This window comes from Trichoderma virens, assembly GCF_000170995.1.
Source record: "Trichoderma virens Gv29-8 chromosome Unknown TRIVIscaffold_77, whole genome shotgun sequence".
Classification (NCBI taxonomy): Eukaryota; Fungi; Ascomycota; class Sordariomycetes; order Hypocreales; family Hypocreaceae; genus Trichoderma; species Trichoderma virens.
Window position 1 is genome coordinate 102,100 of NW_014013672.1, and position 14,696 is coordinate 116,795.

At 50.5% G+C, this 14,696-nt stretch overlaps 5 protein-coding genes across 5 annotated transcripts; 1 reads left to right on the plus strand and 4 right to left on the minus strand.

Moving 5' to 3' along the window:
* Nucleotides 1-496: 496 nt before the first annotated feature.
* Nucleotides 497-2,179, plus strand: TRIVIDRAFT_69651 (uncharacterized protein; the record flags this gene model as incomplete). Its single annotated transcript, XM_014099551.1, has 2 exons — nucleotides 497-625; nucleotides 884-2,179. The coding sequence occupies 2 exons, from the start codon at nucleotides 497-499 to the stop codon at nucleotides 2,177-2,179; spliced, it is 1,425 nt and encodes a 474-aa protein (XP_013955026.1).
* A 373-nt stretch (nucleotides 2,180-2,552) lies between these two features.
* TRIVIDRAFT_171052 (uncharacterized protein) lies at nucleotides 2,553-6,244 on the minus strand (the record flags this gene model as incomplete). Its single annotated transcript, XM_014099552.1, has 11 exons — nucleotides 2,553-3,278; nucleotides 3,349-3,707; nucleotides 3,766-3,841; nucleotides 3,911-4,601; nucleotides 4,664-4,950; nucleotides 5,017-5,038; nucleotides 5,097-5,110; nucleotides 5,175-5,289; nucleotides 5,357-5,595; nucleotides 5,679-5,797; nucleotides 5,896-6,244. 11 exons carry the CDS (start codon nucleotides 6,130-6,132, stop codon nucleotides 2,891-2,893), a joined length of 2,547 nt encoding a protein of 848 aa, XP_013955027.1.
* A 2,897-nt stretch (nucleotides 6,245-9,141) lies between these two features.
* Nucleotides 9,142-10,315, minus strand: TRIVIDRAFT_59205 (uncharacterized protein; the record flags this gene model as incomplete). Its single annotated transcript, XM_014099553.1, has 4 exons — nucleotides 9,142-9,284; nucleotides 9,354-9,470; nucleotides 9,527-9,710; nucleotides 9,776-10,315. 4 exons carry the CDS (start codon nucleotides 10,313-10,315, stop codon nucleotides 9,142-9,144), a joined length of 984 nt encoding a protein of 327 aa, XP_013955028.1.
* Nucleotides 10,316-12,109: 1,794 nt separating this feature from the next.
* TRIVIDRAFT_138728 (uncharacterized protein) lies at nucleotides 12,110-12,895 on the minus strand (the record flags this gene model as incomplete). The annotated part of the gene is made up of 3 exons (XM_014099554.1): nucleotides 12,110-12,431; nucleotides 12,495-12,586; nucleotides 12,728-12,895. Coding segments are annotated over 3 exons (582 nt in total), but the record flags the coding sequence as incomplete, so codon positions are not given.
* Nucleotides 12,896-13,366: 471 nt separating this feature from the next.
* On the minus strand, nucleotides 13,367-14,583 carry TRIVIDRAFT_223531 (uncharacterized protein; the record flags this gene model as incomplete). Its single annotated transcript, XM_014099555.1, has 4 exons — nucleotides 13,367-13,468; nucleotides 13,549-14,368; nucleotides 14,436-14,499; nucleotides 14,565-14,583. 4 exons carry the CDS (start codon nucleotides 14,581-14,583, stop codon nucleotides 13,367-13,369), a joined length of 1,005 nt encoding a protein of 334 aa, XP_013955030.1.
* Nucleotides 14,584-14,696: the final 113 nt, after the last annotated feature.

Here is a 14,696-nt window from a genome sequence, read left to right on the forward strand (position 1 = left end):
CCGTCACACGACGCCCAACCATCACCACTTCGCTTCGCTGTAAAATCCGTCAACTGGCATCATCGAATCTATCCCACACGATGTTACGAGACCTGCAAAAACCGCTATTTCCGATTCTCACTACTAATCAGGTTCAATCAAGCCCCTTTCGAGGCGCGAGACATATTATACTATCACCGTAAACACCATAAAACCATCGTCCCGGCTTCAACTCCGGCCTCAGCTCCGGGTCCGTTCCGCTAAACGCCCAAGCGGAGTAGCGGAGAAGTGGGGCAGGCCCGGAACACGCAAATGGGCGGCTCTCGCATGATTTAATTTGTCTTACTGCGACAATTTAAATATTTGTCATCTCCGGCCTCACCTTCAGGAGCGGCGGCCATCCGTCCAATATCATCCAAAAGTGACAAATTGAAGACAAATCAGTGATCCATCGCCACTATCTTGCTGTCGAATCAAGCCGTTGAAGGGGCACACACTTTGAATCTTACGATTAATCATGAGTACGAGTAGCGGCAAGATGGCGGATACGATTGCGGATACATGTGTAGAGCCGGCTCCTACGAAGCGACGGCCCGGTCGTCCTCGTATGAAAGACAGCCTGCCCGCGGATCCAAACGATAACTCGGTGAGTGGAACAAAAGCGAGCCTACGGCCCAACGAGGAGCCAACAAGCGAGCCAACAAATTCCCTTGTTTTCCCCTCTACAAAATCAAGATAAGGGGCCAGGAAAAAAAACAGTCAAAATAGCCTCACCTCGCTCCTCGGTTGGTGCTCCTCGTGTAAGCCAACAAGTGTTGTGGAAAAGAGCAAGAGAAGAGAGAGAAAACAAGAGGGGGGGAGAGAGACAGAAAAACTAATACTAACACTGGATTCTCTTTCGCAGCGCCGCTCTCGAATGCGACTCGCTCAGCGGTCCTATCGCAGCCGCAAAGAGAATGAGCTCGCTACGACAAAAGCCAGGGCTGATGTCCTGCAAAAAGCACTCAACAGCTCCCTGGACGAGTTTATCCGCTTCCACGAGTTATCATCAGGCAAGGAGAAGGACCTGCCGTCCGAATTTGTGCTGCAGCTCAACAGGACGGCCATGAACATCATGGCCATCGCCAGGAGCGCCCAGACAGATGAGTGGCCGTCGTTGGACCAGGCCGATCGTCTGTTGGCCAAAATGACCGACTCCCACGGTAAGGACGACGACTCCATCTACATCCTCTCTCACGAGGCGCGGGATGCTTCCGGCAACTGTCTGCGGCCCAAGCCCGTCACAATCTCCCAGCGTCTGATCCGGGCGTGCGTTGACCGCGCCGCAGACATGCTGAATCTCACCAGCTCGCCCGTCATGTGCCTGCTTCCAGCCATGCTGCTGCCGCTGCAGTTTGACCGCCGCGACAACTTGCTGTCTCGAACCATGCGCTTCCTCAACCTTGAAGACGAGGATCTCGTGCTCGATACCGAACACAGCCCCATGGCCACGCGGCATCTGCCCAAGATGCTGCGGCTGATTGAGGGCCAGTCCAACACCCTGGTGCCGCGGATGGCGCCCCCGAACCTGCAGCGTCTGCAGTTTGGCCGAACGAGGACGGTGCTGTCCACGGCGCTGCCAGACTTGCAGGGCGAATGGCTGGAGGCGTCGGACGTGGAGGAATATCTCGAGCAGCGGGGGATTTTCATCCGGCAAGACTCTCCAAACACTGACATGTTGAACTTAGCGATTCCCATCGACGCCGGCCTGGCAACGCAGACGATGGACCTCAACGAGGTCAACATGCAAAACCCGGTCCGTCTAGTCCGGCAGAATCCAAACCCAAACCAAGGCCTAAGTTCAAGCTTCATCGATCCGTCGTTGATGCCGGCCGACATGCAGCGAGACTGCTCGCTCGACGACTTTGCCGCAAACCCCGACTTTACAGTCTTTGGCCAGCAGCGCGATGTCCAGGTTGTGCCGTCGGGCATGAAGATGTTTACGCCGACTTCCTGGACGCTTGAAGACTCGCAAATATTGCCGATAGATATGACGATGCGGAACAACAATCCGGAGCACATCAACATCATGATCAACCTGGACAGCATGATCATGCGTCTGGCGTCCAAAGCCGTGTGCTTGGGGCCGTGTCCCGGGATTAGGAGGGCGCATGTTGATGAGGCGATTCGCGACTCGGTGGTTCACACGCCGCCGATGTAGACTTGATACACACTCTTTACTTTTGACTTTGATTTTTCTTTTTTCTTACTCGTTTTTTGCGTTCGAGCTTTGTTGGCGTCGCAAGCCTTCTTTTCTGCATCTTGTTTGATATATGGGCGTTTTGGTAAGCCTGGCTGCAAACACAAGTTATTAAACAAAAGACACAATGCCTCCGGCAAAAAACATCCGTCAAACAAGCTCTCACAGCCAAGGAAATGGCGTAGTACTACACACCCTTTATATAGCCCCCCCCTTTAAATAAGAACTGGAATTATTCGATTAGTTACTCCGTCCACAAGACATCAATTACCGATCATGAATACATGGGTATAGGCATGAAGACCCACCGGGTATCCCGGCATGATTATCATATGTTCTTTTATTTTCCACGAGTCGTAGTTCAGCTTTGGGGGACAAGACAAATTAATTCAGCTTTGTCACACAGCCTTACTAAGGCGGCTCGGCATTTAAACTTAGAGAATGTCATGTTATAAGTTCTAAAGAGTGGGCTAGATTGAGCAGAGCTCATGACACTATGTCTGTATCCTGTAAAGACTGTCCGCAGTTGTCTGCTTCCAAGTGTTTCCATCGCTTTGCCTACCGTAGATATCCCAAAGTTGTCAATCTGGTTGTCCATAGTATTCCCAAATATTCCCACTCCCTTCAACTGTCTCACCGTCAACATGTCTCCCCCAACTCACGAATCCCTCTTTACAAATCTCGCACCAAACGAGCTCCAACCCAGGCATACAGGTAGTTCCTCTGGTACCAATTGATAAAGCTCTTCCTGCCAGCCACACGTGGGTGGGTCGCCCAAGATCCGCCCAGCACGACGTTGTGCTTCTCATCAAAGAAGTCAGCCGTGTAGCCGGGGTAGATGCTCATGGGGCGGAAACCCTCATGCGGACGCAGGATAGTGCTGGTCCACTCCCAGACGCCGCCAAAGTCGCCTTGGCCAGCGAGAGAGCCGCCCTTGGGAGTTACGGGAACAGGATGCCAGTGGAGAAAGCCGGTGTTGGTGGTGCTGAGATCGGTAAAGAGAGACGAGGGGGAGGTGGCTGATGGGGGAGTTTCCTGGACGCCGTCATTGACAAGGTGACTGTAGAGAAAACGGTGATTAGCACACATTTGTTATCTTAGTTTCGGAGATTCAAATAAGCATGGCTTACCCATTGACTGCTGGAACCTTATTGGACAACTTGCTTTGCTTGGCAATGTCCTTCTGCTTCTCAACATACGCATAAATGCTCTTGGCCTCCTCCATCGTAGGGATCCTGCCACCCATCCAAGCGGCACACCCAGCAAGTTCATCGTACGAGGCGAAGACAGGCCAATCGAGAGCATATCTCAGGGGCACCAGTCCATAGACGGTGCGCACGGCCTTGTCGTGGATGAAGCTCTCGGGAAGCTCACTAAGGATGGGCTTGCCAGGGGTGGTAGCATTGGTGTTGTGGTGGTAGTTGGGGGGAATGATGGACCATGAGGCGGGGAGAGCCTCAATGTGAGATGAGTAGAGGTATTTGGCGTACTGCGCGTGCGGTTAGTTCTGTCTGCGTGTGACTCAAGATGCGTGACGCTGGGCTTACTTCTTCGTTGGTGATGGGTCTAGCCTTGGCTTCGAAAGCATGCACCTTCTCTTGCCTTGCGGGCTTCTCGTTATCCCTATCATTCAACAAGTGTTAGAGAATATGTATGCTAGAAGTTAAGAAGCTGGAATATGGCATCTCTTACCATCCAAAATGGCGCTTTGAGTCATGCTCATCCTCAGGATCGTCCATTCCAATGGTAATCGTCTGCTCCGGGATTTCAAACCACTGATTAGGCACGCGCTGTGCATATGCCTTCTGTGCCATCTTTGGGAAATCTGGGATAACTGTGTGTGGCGGCGGAAGCGTCTTGTCGCTCTGCAGCAGCATGTAAAGCAGAGTCTCAAGATGAAGCACTTCGTGCTCGAAGCCGATCCAGACAGCGCGGCGTACATCTCCGACCAATTCGTCAGGGTTGGAGTACATCTTCTGCAGTCTCTCACGGACACGATCCTGGTAGGCCAGGATATCCTCCAGAGGAGGCCATTCGTCGGGGATTTCTGAGTGGTCGTGGCAGTTCTCGGGGTTGTCGACGTCGGGATCGATGCCTCTCTCAAAGATGGAGTGGAAATAGAGAGGCTCTGTTCCGCCGGCCTTCGTCGTCTTCTTCAGCTGGATATCCAAGAAGGCGGGAATGTGGCCAAGGTAGAAGATGCATGCATTGCGCAGCTTGATGGGCTTTTCGTTGAGCTCCTCGTCGGGAAGCATCTTTCGGGTGACGGTATCCCACGCCGCCCAGAGACTCTCCCAATCGGCCCAAGTGGGCAGAGTGCCGCTCGCGTAAAGCTCAGGGAGCCTGGGGAAGGGCATCTTTGCCTTTTTCAGCATGTGAAGCCCTACATTTGACAGGATTCATTAGTGCTGGGTATCGTAAAAAGGAAAGAAGCTCAAATCATACCGTATTCGCCGTTGTGGCTCCATCGGGTAACCTCTTCCAAGCCAGCCGTCTTCCACAACTTGGCGACACCAATGTCAGAGTACTTCAAGCTCTGCTCAATCTTGATGCGCTCATGAGGCTTGATGATGTGTCCAAGAACTGAGGCCACCTCGAGAGGCGAGACAAAGGCCTGATGGCGGCCACCATCGACGTCGTAGACATACTCGCCAGTGACGTTCCACTCTTCGACATTGAAGACTTCGTTGCCGAGGATCTCATTTGCATGGGTGAGTCCATTGAGAACGAACCTGATTGATTTGTCATTAGTTTCATATACGTGGAATGAGTCGGGTAAACCGTCATGATTGTCTTACTGATGTGTGATGCCCTTGCTATCTAAAGTCTTGTGTTAGCGTGTCAATCATTGACATGAGTAACATTATGGACAACTCACCATTGTATGCATGACTATAGTAATTCCTCCGTTAGCTCACCCTTCAATTTTTCTCTGCTACAATCCGTGTGTACTTACTAAACCTTGTCGGGATTCTGACATGAGTCGACGCCGACAATCATGAGGTCTGTGGGCTGCAGAATCTCTGCAAATGATCTGAGGAAATCAGCCGCCTCATCGCGGTTAAAGTTGCCTAAAAATTAAAATGAAAATCATTAGCCAATCACAAAAAATAGAACAAAATTACGGAATCTTCATACCAATGCTGGAGCCGAGATGCAGGATGCACTTTGGGCGAGCCAGAATCGCCTCCTGCTTGAGCCACTCGCAACCGTCATCATAAGTTCCGCGCAAGCCACGGCAGCTCACGTATTCAAAGGCTGGAGCCTCGGCAAGCGTGCGCTCCAGCTCCGTCTGAGACAGATCCAGCGCATAATAGTCAATCTTCTTCTTAGCATCTTCAAATGCTTGGAGAAGGAGACAGACTTTGCGCAGGTTTCTATTGATGAGACAACAAAAGTTAGAACTAACAACACCAAACACCAACTACGACTCAAGAGCTGAAAAAAAGAGCAGACTAACCCGCTGCCCAGCTCCACCACAATGGCTCCCTCGGGGATTTTACTGGCCATTTCGGCCGCTGACTTCTTCAAGAGCTCGATCTCATAGTTGGTCAGGTAGTACTCGTCCAGATACGTAATCTGGCATCGCTTGGGTTACACAACTGCAAATCCACACGCTTCCATGACAGGATATGGGGGGAGAGGAGATCCTTTGGGGGGGAAAATCATGGACATACATCCTCGAATAACTGCAGCCCCCTCTCGTCGTATAGAAGCAGTGTGGGTAGTGTACGAGGGCCCTCCTCGGGGTTCATCTGGGTCAGAATCTCATCCTTGAGGTTAATATCGATTCGCGAGTTCTGAATATCGATAATGTCAAGCGATCTTGCCGTGGCATTGACGGTCTTGAGCGCCATCGCGTCGTCTGTGATGTGCTGCTGCGCAAGGAGGACGGACTCCCTGACAGCGGGCATTGTGACTACGATTTGGAGAAATGAAACACGCGTGTGGTAATGCTGGTGGATCGTTCTCTAATCGTTGTTATATCAAATCTTGGTTCAGCTCAAAGTAAATAGTATGAATATGGATGAATACAAAAGCAAGGCAGAATGAGGGGGACGGCAAGCCATGACACCACCATTCCGAAGGCTATCTATATACTACTCTTCCCTCTCACGAATCCAGGCACAGGAGACGCCAAGCGACATGTCGAACCGCGATCTACGTAATGTCGAGGCGCCGTCATGGCTTGAATCCTAAAGCCAGAACAGGGCAGGCCTACCGAGTAGCTACATGGGATATGCTGCACGCCGGCATCTATAGCCAAGTCCTGGGCATGTACACTGCCGCTGCAACGTTCTAGCCTCCTCCCACATTACGCCCGTTAGGGGGGGTAGCAGTAAGATGCCCTGTTGCTGGCCCGTTTCCCCTCCCCGACATGCCGAAGCCTATGACTCTCGAGCTTCAGTAAGGGAGGAAAGCTTCAGGAGGGTCCGCTACGCATCCATGATGCAAGACACCGGCTCCGTCAATCACCGGCCGGGCGCCATGGCTGGATGCTCCAAGCCTGATCCAGATAATGGTCAGGGTGATCCAGCAGTAGGGTCCATTGCATGTAATGGATGTTACAAGTTACAGCGTGAATGCCAGAGCAAAGGTGATGGGGCCCGCACTGTTTGGAATCATTGCAGCTTTGTCGGGTTTATTCTCGAGCTACCCTTGCAAGGCTGGAGGCCAACGTGCAGGCTTTATTGGGGGCTAGCTGGCGATGGCTCCACGGGGATGGGCCCTCCTCACGTAACCCAGAGCTATTAGGTCGAGGGCTAACAAGAATAGAATACAGGTACCTGAGCCCTTTGGCCATTTGCTCAGCCGCAGGAGCTGCTAACGCCAGTTGTGGCATGTACTTCCGCCTGGCTTGATGCTAGAGATGCCACTCAAACTCTCTTTGCGCAGAAATGAGATTTGTCACGGTGACAAAGGGGCGACGAGCCGAATGATAAGAACTAGATGGAATTACAGCCGTCATCAAGCAGTTTTCCATCAGTCTCTTTTCACGCTACAGTGCGCCCTTTTGGTGCAGACAGACAGCCTCTCTATTACGACACCGTGAATCGTGCCAATGTTGCGGAGTTCGGACATGTCGGGTAACCGTTGTGTAGGTCTCGGGACGTGTCCCTTGCAGGCACGAAGTAGCACCAACTGCGTCTTATTGGAATTTCGTAACAATCATGTGTCATGTTCGGGCAAATCACGCTCGAGGTGGTCGTCGCTGCTAAGACCGCGAACGGCAAGGGATATGGTCATCTTTTTGCCCATCTCAGCCGGCCTTAGCCGCTCCGCTTTGTTCCGTGCGAATCCCCGCGTGTTCGAATGACGGTATCGATGCGTACGTATACGTTGTTTCGAGTTGTAGATGATCTTCGGAGCAGCTGTGAGTTGAGACGGACACAGACTGGCGCTTGGTAGATTTAGAGCTATTAAATTTTGTAAAACCAATAGAGGGTAACGTCGTTATATATATGTTTACGCAAGGTAAGATAACGCCATTTCGTCCAAGAATGAGCATTGCAAACTAAACGGCAGGTACATGTATGTTGGACGCAGCCATGATTCTCTGTCTACGGGAAGCTCCTCCAATCTGCATATCCATTTACCATTGACAATGAAAGGCCTCTGCATTTCTTTTTACTGATACTTCCTTTACCCATCCCCTTCTCCATTAAATCGCGCTTCTGCTTTCGACTCAATGTACATACATTGGACAACCCCGCCGCAAGCCTCTTCAAATAGGTAATATACATGCCCGTACATGCAGCTGGAGCTGGAGTAAGCTTTCGCTGAAACTAGCTTCGCTTGGTTACTGCATTAGACTAATATCTAACAACTTTAGTTGCTGACCAGAAGGAGTAAATGCTCCTCCATTGTATGATTCAGTCAATAGAATCACATCTGATTCCCGTCGTGACAGTTTTGCGATATTGAACCCCCACACTCTCTTTCTCTCTCGGACAATGGAATCATGCATGAGTGCGGAGTGCATTCATAGTCATAGAATAGTGCATCCTTCGTATTACTAAAGCAACACACGATATCCAAGGATGCGAAGCCGCTGCGCCCGGAAGTCCAGTTATGTCTGAAAGTAGAAACAGGTGCGCATATGCGCTGGAGCCGATTTGACCTGGCGCGAAGCTTGGAAATAGGCATTTTCTCGGCGGAGCTCTGTCTCGCCTATCGTACCTGTCAACTCGCGAAAAGTTGCCCCCGATTTGCAACCGAGTTGGCCGAGAGTGGACTCATCTCTGGCGATGCGTCACAGATTTCACGGGAGAACATGCCACTGGTTGCCTGAGCTACGGAACGGACATGGAGTTAGTAAAAACAGATTCCTAATCACGGGAGATCGTGGTAAGTATCAAGGTGGCTCGGCACTGCACGTTTGACAGGCGAGGGGTCCACACGGATCAAGTTGCCCAGATCTTGACATGATTAGTGTTCAAGCTTCTTCTGAGAGATTCTTTAATACTGCGACTGTAATTCCATCCACGTAGCCCGCAGAGGCGACCTACCTATTTAGGTCATCGAAATGCAGATGTCGCCAACAGCCGACATGAAAGCTCTTGTCGCCTATACCACTGCTGGCGTCCTCGAAAGCTTCATTGATTCAGATGGCCCTTTACTGGCTTTGACAGGGGAATACGCCATCTCCTACGATGCCACTATAGCCAGGTGCATAGGGCGTTCGCCATTTTATTAAGGCTGCTACGTTAGTTACAGCTCAGCAGCTTCAACAAAGGGACAGAAACGGCTGGAAACTGTCTTCATTTACTAGAGTGACTTTTTTTCACTTGAAAATCTTTTATTTTAAATATCTGCTAACGCTCATGTACCTAGCTCAGCTGCAGAAATGCTACTATGCTATGCCATCAAATTTGAGGCCATTGTTGCAACATCTTCCACCTATACAATGGTCATAATATCGCTTAGTATGAAAACTTCTGTCCAACAAGCTTCTCGCTGAGCTTCCACAGGCGATCAGCCTCGACCTTGCTGGTGCCCCAAGGCTTGACAGTCTGTACCTCCGGGTCGGCGATGTGCGAGTCCTCCAAGTACACACCGTTGTGCTCTGCCACATGCGTTAGTATGCCATGCGCACATACAATCTGAAATAAGAGGTGAGGCCACATGACTATACCTTTCAGGCTGGGCTCGAATGCAGCGTAGATGTGAGTGGCAACGCCCCTCTCGATGGGCTTGAAGTCGAAACCATCATCCCAGCCCTCAGAGTTTCCGAGCTGTCTGTCGGCCATGGCTATATCCAGTCAGTACACGTACAGATATGCAATCATGGTGAAGGCAAGTGTTTACCTAGTGCTGGTCCTTGGACGGAAAAGTCGAGATGGTCACCAAGGTGAGTCATGATGGCGCCAGGCTGAAGGCTGAACGCAGTCAGGCCACGGGATCCAAGCTTCTCAGCCAGGGAAATAGCCATCAGCATGTTGGCAGTCTTGGATTGTCCATATGCTTGCCAGGCGTTGTATGTCTCGCCGTCCTAGAACCGGATGTTAGCAAAAAGATGTTCAGGTGGTAACCAAGATATATGTTGGAAGCACTGACTCGGAAGTTGTAGTCAAAGAATCGGATTGGGTTGAGTCTGTGGCCGCTGCTGGAAATGTTGACAACTCGGGGAGCCTTGGCGGCCAGAATCTTGTCAATGATGAGGTTGGTAAAGAGGAATGGGCCCAGGTGGTTGCTTCCAAACTGCAGCTCAAAGCCATCGACGGTCTTTCCATAGGGAACAGCCATGATTCCGGCGTTGTTCACCAGGACATCGATGTGAGGAACATCTTCCCAAGAGTTGACGGTGGCAGCAGCCTCACGGACCGCAGCGAAGGAGCCGAGGTCAATTTGAAGGGTGCGGATGTCGATGGCAGGGTGAGCTGCCTTGAGGGCATCGGCGGACTGTTGGACCTTGCTCAGGGTGCGGCCGGCAAGGATGAGTCCAGCAGGAGCAGCCTTTGCGACGTACTCGAGAAAGACACCACCCAGAGTGCCTTGAGAGACACCGGTGACGAGAATGACTTTGCCCTTGATCTCGGATGAAAGATCCTTCAGCAGGTCATCAGCTGTGGTGTTGGCGTTGTATTCGCGGACCATTTTGTCTGAGTGAGTATGGATGTTCGTGAAGAGATGTTGTTTATATTTACTGCAAATTGTTTCCAGTGACTGAGAAGTGATGCTTGATTGTATACTCTTGTCGGAGAGAGATGCGACGATATACTTATATACAGGCAGTTATGAGGTTACTACGTGTACCGACATATATGTATACTATCTTTCTGCAAATCCTTGTCTCCGCCGCATCTCTACACATGCAGGAACCTCACGCAGTATCAAGCAATATCGCTAAAGGACCCTTTCCTGGTGAGTTTTACGTGTAAACGAGCACACAATTGCCGCCCACAAAGGTGAGGCAGAAGTACTTCCCAGAGAGGTAAGACGCGGGCCGTTAAGTGCGTGTATAATCCGAGATCTCAGGGTGGACTTTCACACGGCTCAACAACCATTCAAACCACCACATGGAGTTAAAAAAAAAAATCCAGTGTGACAGAATGTCAACATAATACGATCTTGATCCTTCTCTACTAAGTCCGATGGAATTGCCATCGGCGAAGCTGAGTACAGTTGAATAACACCGATCATCTGCGGCGTTGACATAACAACCATGATGTCTTGTTGTTATGTCCTTATGTCCGTGAAGGATTCATACAGCAGAACCAACAGCAAAACAGCACTGATGGCGGAGATCGAATTGAGTCAAATAATCCTTGATTAAATATAGGTGTATTCTTGCAATAGAATGTGGAGTTTGAAGGTGCAAAATCTATCTCCAGACTGCTTATTGTCCAAATCGCAATGGTCTTCGCAAAATAGCGGCCGCGTCTCAGCCGCCAAAGGCCCAATGATGCGATGTTGCGGAGTTTGCAATCTTAGATCTGGATTCTTGAGGAGCGGAGGAGAGACCGCAATTGTGGGCCGAGCGCACTCCGTTTCAGACCGAGAGAAGCCCCAACCTTGCTTTTTGCTGTCCATACAGAATTCATGGTCGTGATGAAACTAATCGGTCGGGCGTCATTGCCTAGGCGATTGTACTGTTGAGCGAGTAACGAGATTTGGACAAAGGTAGGCCAGCTTCAGTGCCATTGATCATACTCTCGACTCAATGCCGTGGTCAGCAAGGGTTTGGGAGAACGACGAGTGTTTCTCCAAAATGGTCTACAGTAAGCAAGGTGACTGGAGCGCCAAAATATGGATGCTGAGTGTAAGAGTGCAGCAACTTTTCAATAATAATCGAGATAAATGTTCTCTCTATGAAGGCGCGCAAGACACTGCATTGTTGTAACAGCATTGGCAAGGAATATTCTTAGATTTGAACAGCTGTATGCATGGGATACCCTGAAGCTTTACTCCCTTGCTTTCCCAGTGAATCATCAACGCTCAAGGAATGACCATTCCCTTTGGGCCCCGACTGTCCTGTTTAAATGAGGCTGACTGTGTCAATATTGTGTTGATTCCTGCAGTATATGCGTAAGCAATTCGCCAATTGCGGGTTTTAGTCTTATGCGCCATTTCAATTCGAATACCTCAAGTCGCCTTCTCAATAGCACCTGTATCTGCATGAGCATCATCCGGCATCTCAGTCAACGAACAAGCAGTAATTAATGCTTCAAGCAGTTTTAATGCGTCACTGCCTCCAACTCCTACCACTCCTTTGCGTCCCGGCTGATATGCCACCCCATAGCGAAGCAACAATCCAGCCGTCCTCGCGACCTTGATGAGCTTCATTTCAGATAGACTCACGCCCCCAGCCATTGCGCAAAATGACTTCCAGAATTCAACTTCTAAAGTTTTGGCATTATCATGAGGAATCCATCTGTCAGGTGTCATGTAGCCGAGCAAATGATCAAGAGCGTAAAGCGCAAACCCGAACGGCAGCATACCAGCTTCAGCCCAGTCGACGATGCCCGTAATTTCTCCAGTCTCTGGATCAATGAGTATGTTCATCTCATTCAGGTCGCCATGGGTTATAACCAGTGGATATTTTCCGTAGAAGAGCTCTGGGATGTGTAGCTGTACATGATTGACGATTTTGTGGAATTTTTCAGGAAGACTCTTGATCAGATGGTTGAAGCTGGAGTGGCAGTCTTGGAGCACGGTAGGATCCATGCTCAACTTGGATGACCTGCCACTACCCCAAGACTGCGCGAAGAATCTAACAATTTCTGCTTCAGTATTGTTTGATGCATTTCCCAACAGAAAGAATATGTGGACGAACCTCGCTAAGCTGCGTACCGTCGCTAATTGGTGGTCTAAGTTCTCTTCCAGTAGAGAAAGAGAGATGCTGAAGTAGCTCTCACCAGGGATCATCTCCATCGAATATATGAGCAGACCCGGTGATGAGCCAATCGTCCCCCAATACTTGCACCTAGTGACGAAATCTGCATGAATCATAAAGACCATATCCAGCATCTGGGTGTCAATTGGAGAAGTTGCGTCTCTGAATTGAACCAGAACCGTTCCATCTGCTGCCGAGACGCTGTAGCTGAACAATCCCTGACTTGCAATTGGTATAATTGGCCCTCCAAAAACTTTTTTGGCAAATGCATCGCATTGATTCCTTGTCGTGCATGCGCCTGCGCACGAGAAGAAACGCGCGAGTGATTCATCTAGGGTTTCTACAGTCGACATTGCAAATGAAAAATTCTATGGTTCCGACAAGTATTGACTGGTAATGACAGAGATGAATTTTGGGTATTCACTGTACATGTGTGCAAGGGGACTGGAATGTTGTCAACGAAAAGCTGTTGGACATGCAGTACGCACAACCGCTCTTTACACCACAGGAGGCAATACCATATGATACGAGTACATTCTCTGCCACTGGTCTGAAGCAACAGCTTTGAAACATTTCTGCCAACCACTATTGACTTGGTGGTAGCGACAGACAAGGCCAAAACACTGGATATCTGATTGGTAAACCCACCCTTCCATCGAGTTCATACGGGCAATGTCAATGCCGCAACAAAGTTCAAACGCATTCATACGTCCACTGAAACCTGCGCATAGAGAAGAACCCATTCCTGGCTCATGCTCTGCGTATCACATCGGGTGACTAAATGTTGAAATTCTTCAATTCTTATACGCCTCTCAGCCGTTCAAGCTACCGTATATATCAAGAAGCTGCTCAAATACATATCCGGGCAGATGAACGCCGTTTTCCGTTACCAGATTCGATATCAGTTCCGGGGGCTATCACCAGTATTAGTCCAGCGCATTCGACAGTGACAATACGAATATACAATGCAATAGATGGGGGACGAAATACTCACCGTATAGTCGACAGCATCCTTGGGCTGCTTGCTTGGCTCCGTAGCCGAAAAGTCCAACACCTCCTGCTTATAGCCAATGTCCCTCTGATCCAGAGGAAACTTGCGCACAAACTTGTGCGTCTCAGCAGCAACGTAAAACGGAATCTTAGCTTGTGCCGCCAGCTTGGCAATCTGATATGTCCCAATCCGCGAAATGATGCCGCCGTTCTGCGTCACAGCTTCGGCACCCGTAAACACCATGTGAACCTGTCGCAGCAAGCCCATGACATGCGCCACCGCAGCCTCTGGAATCTCCGCGACGGGAATTCCTTTGCTTCGCAGTTCCTTGACCACTCGATCGCTCTCCTCGGCGCGCACCTCGTCTCGCACGTAAACTACCCTAAACTTGCCCTCGCTATTCTTGGCCGCTCGCTCCAACAGCCCGGTGACTGATCGCGACGCTCCATGCGTCAGCACACATTTGCCTTCCCGGACGAACCTCCACCCCGCTTCCGCAATGCCATTCCTGGCTGCGATGGCCCTAGTCGCAAACAGGCGTCCATTGCGCAACAGGTGCTGTCGTACGGCGTCGAAGCTGCCGTCCTGCTGCTTGAGCGAAGCAACGAGATACTGAAGGAAGAGATCTGTTCCGGCCTGCAGGGGAAGCGGGTTCTCCACAGAGGCCTTGAGGAGGTCGGAATGGGTCTTGACAGTGTCGAGGGTTTCGTATACGGTGGTTGAGGGGACGGTGTTGAGGAGGGCGATGAGGGATTCGATGGCGGCAACGGGCTTTGTGAGGTCGGGGTCGGAGGCGAGGAGGTCTCGGTATGTGGCGACGATGCTGTTGCATATGCGTTAGAATCGGCTGAGGAGGATTCGCGACTGGATGGAGAGGGAGATGGGCGTACTCAAAGGTCGAGTCGTTGGGCTGGGTTCGCAAGGGAAGCTCAGTCGAGACTGGCTGCGCAACGGCTAGAAATGCGATGGTCAGTATCGGAATGTTGGAGTGTTTGTCGCACGAGGAGAGGATGACGCACCAGCTTCTGATGCTGACATTGCGTACGCGCTGAATGTGTGAGAGTGCAACCAAAAAATGAAATGAAATGAATCTGCGATCTGGGAGAGGAGAGTGTGGTGGAATGAATGCCGAGATGTTGAATTTTGAGGTT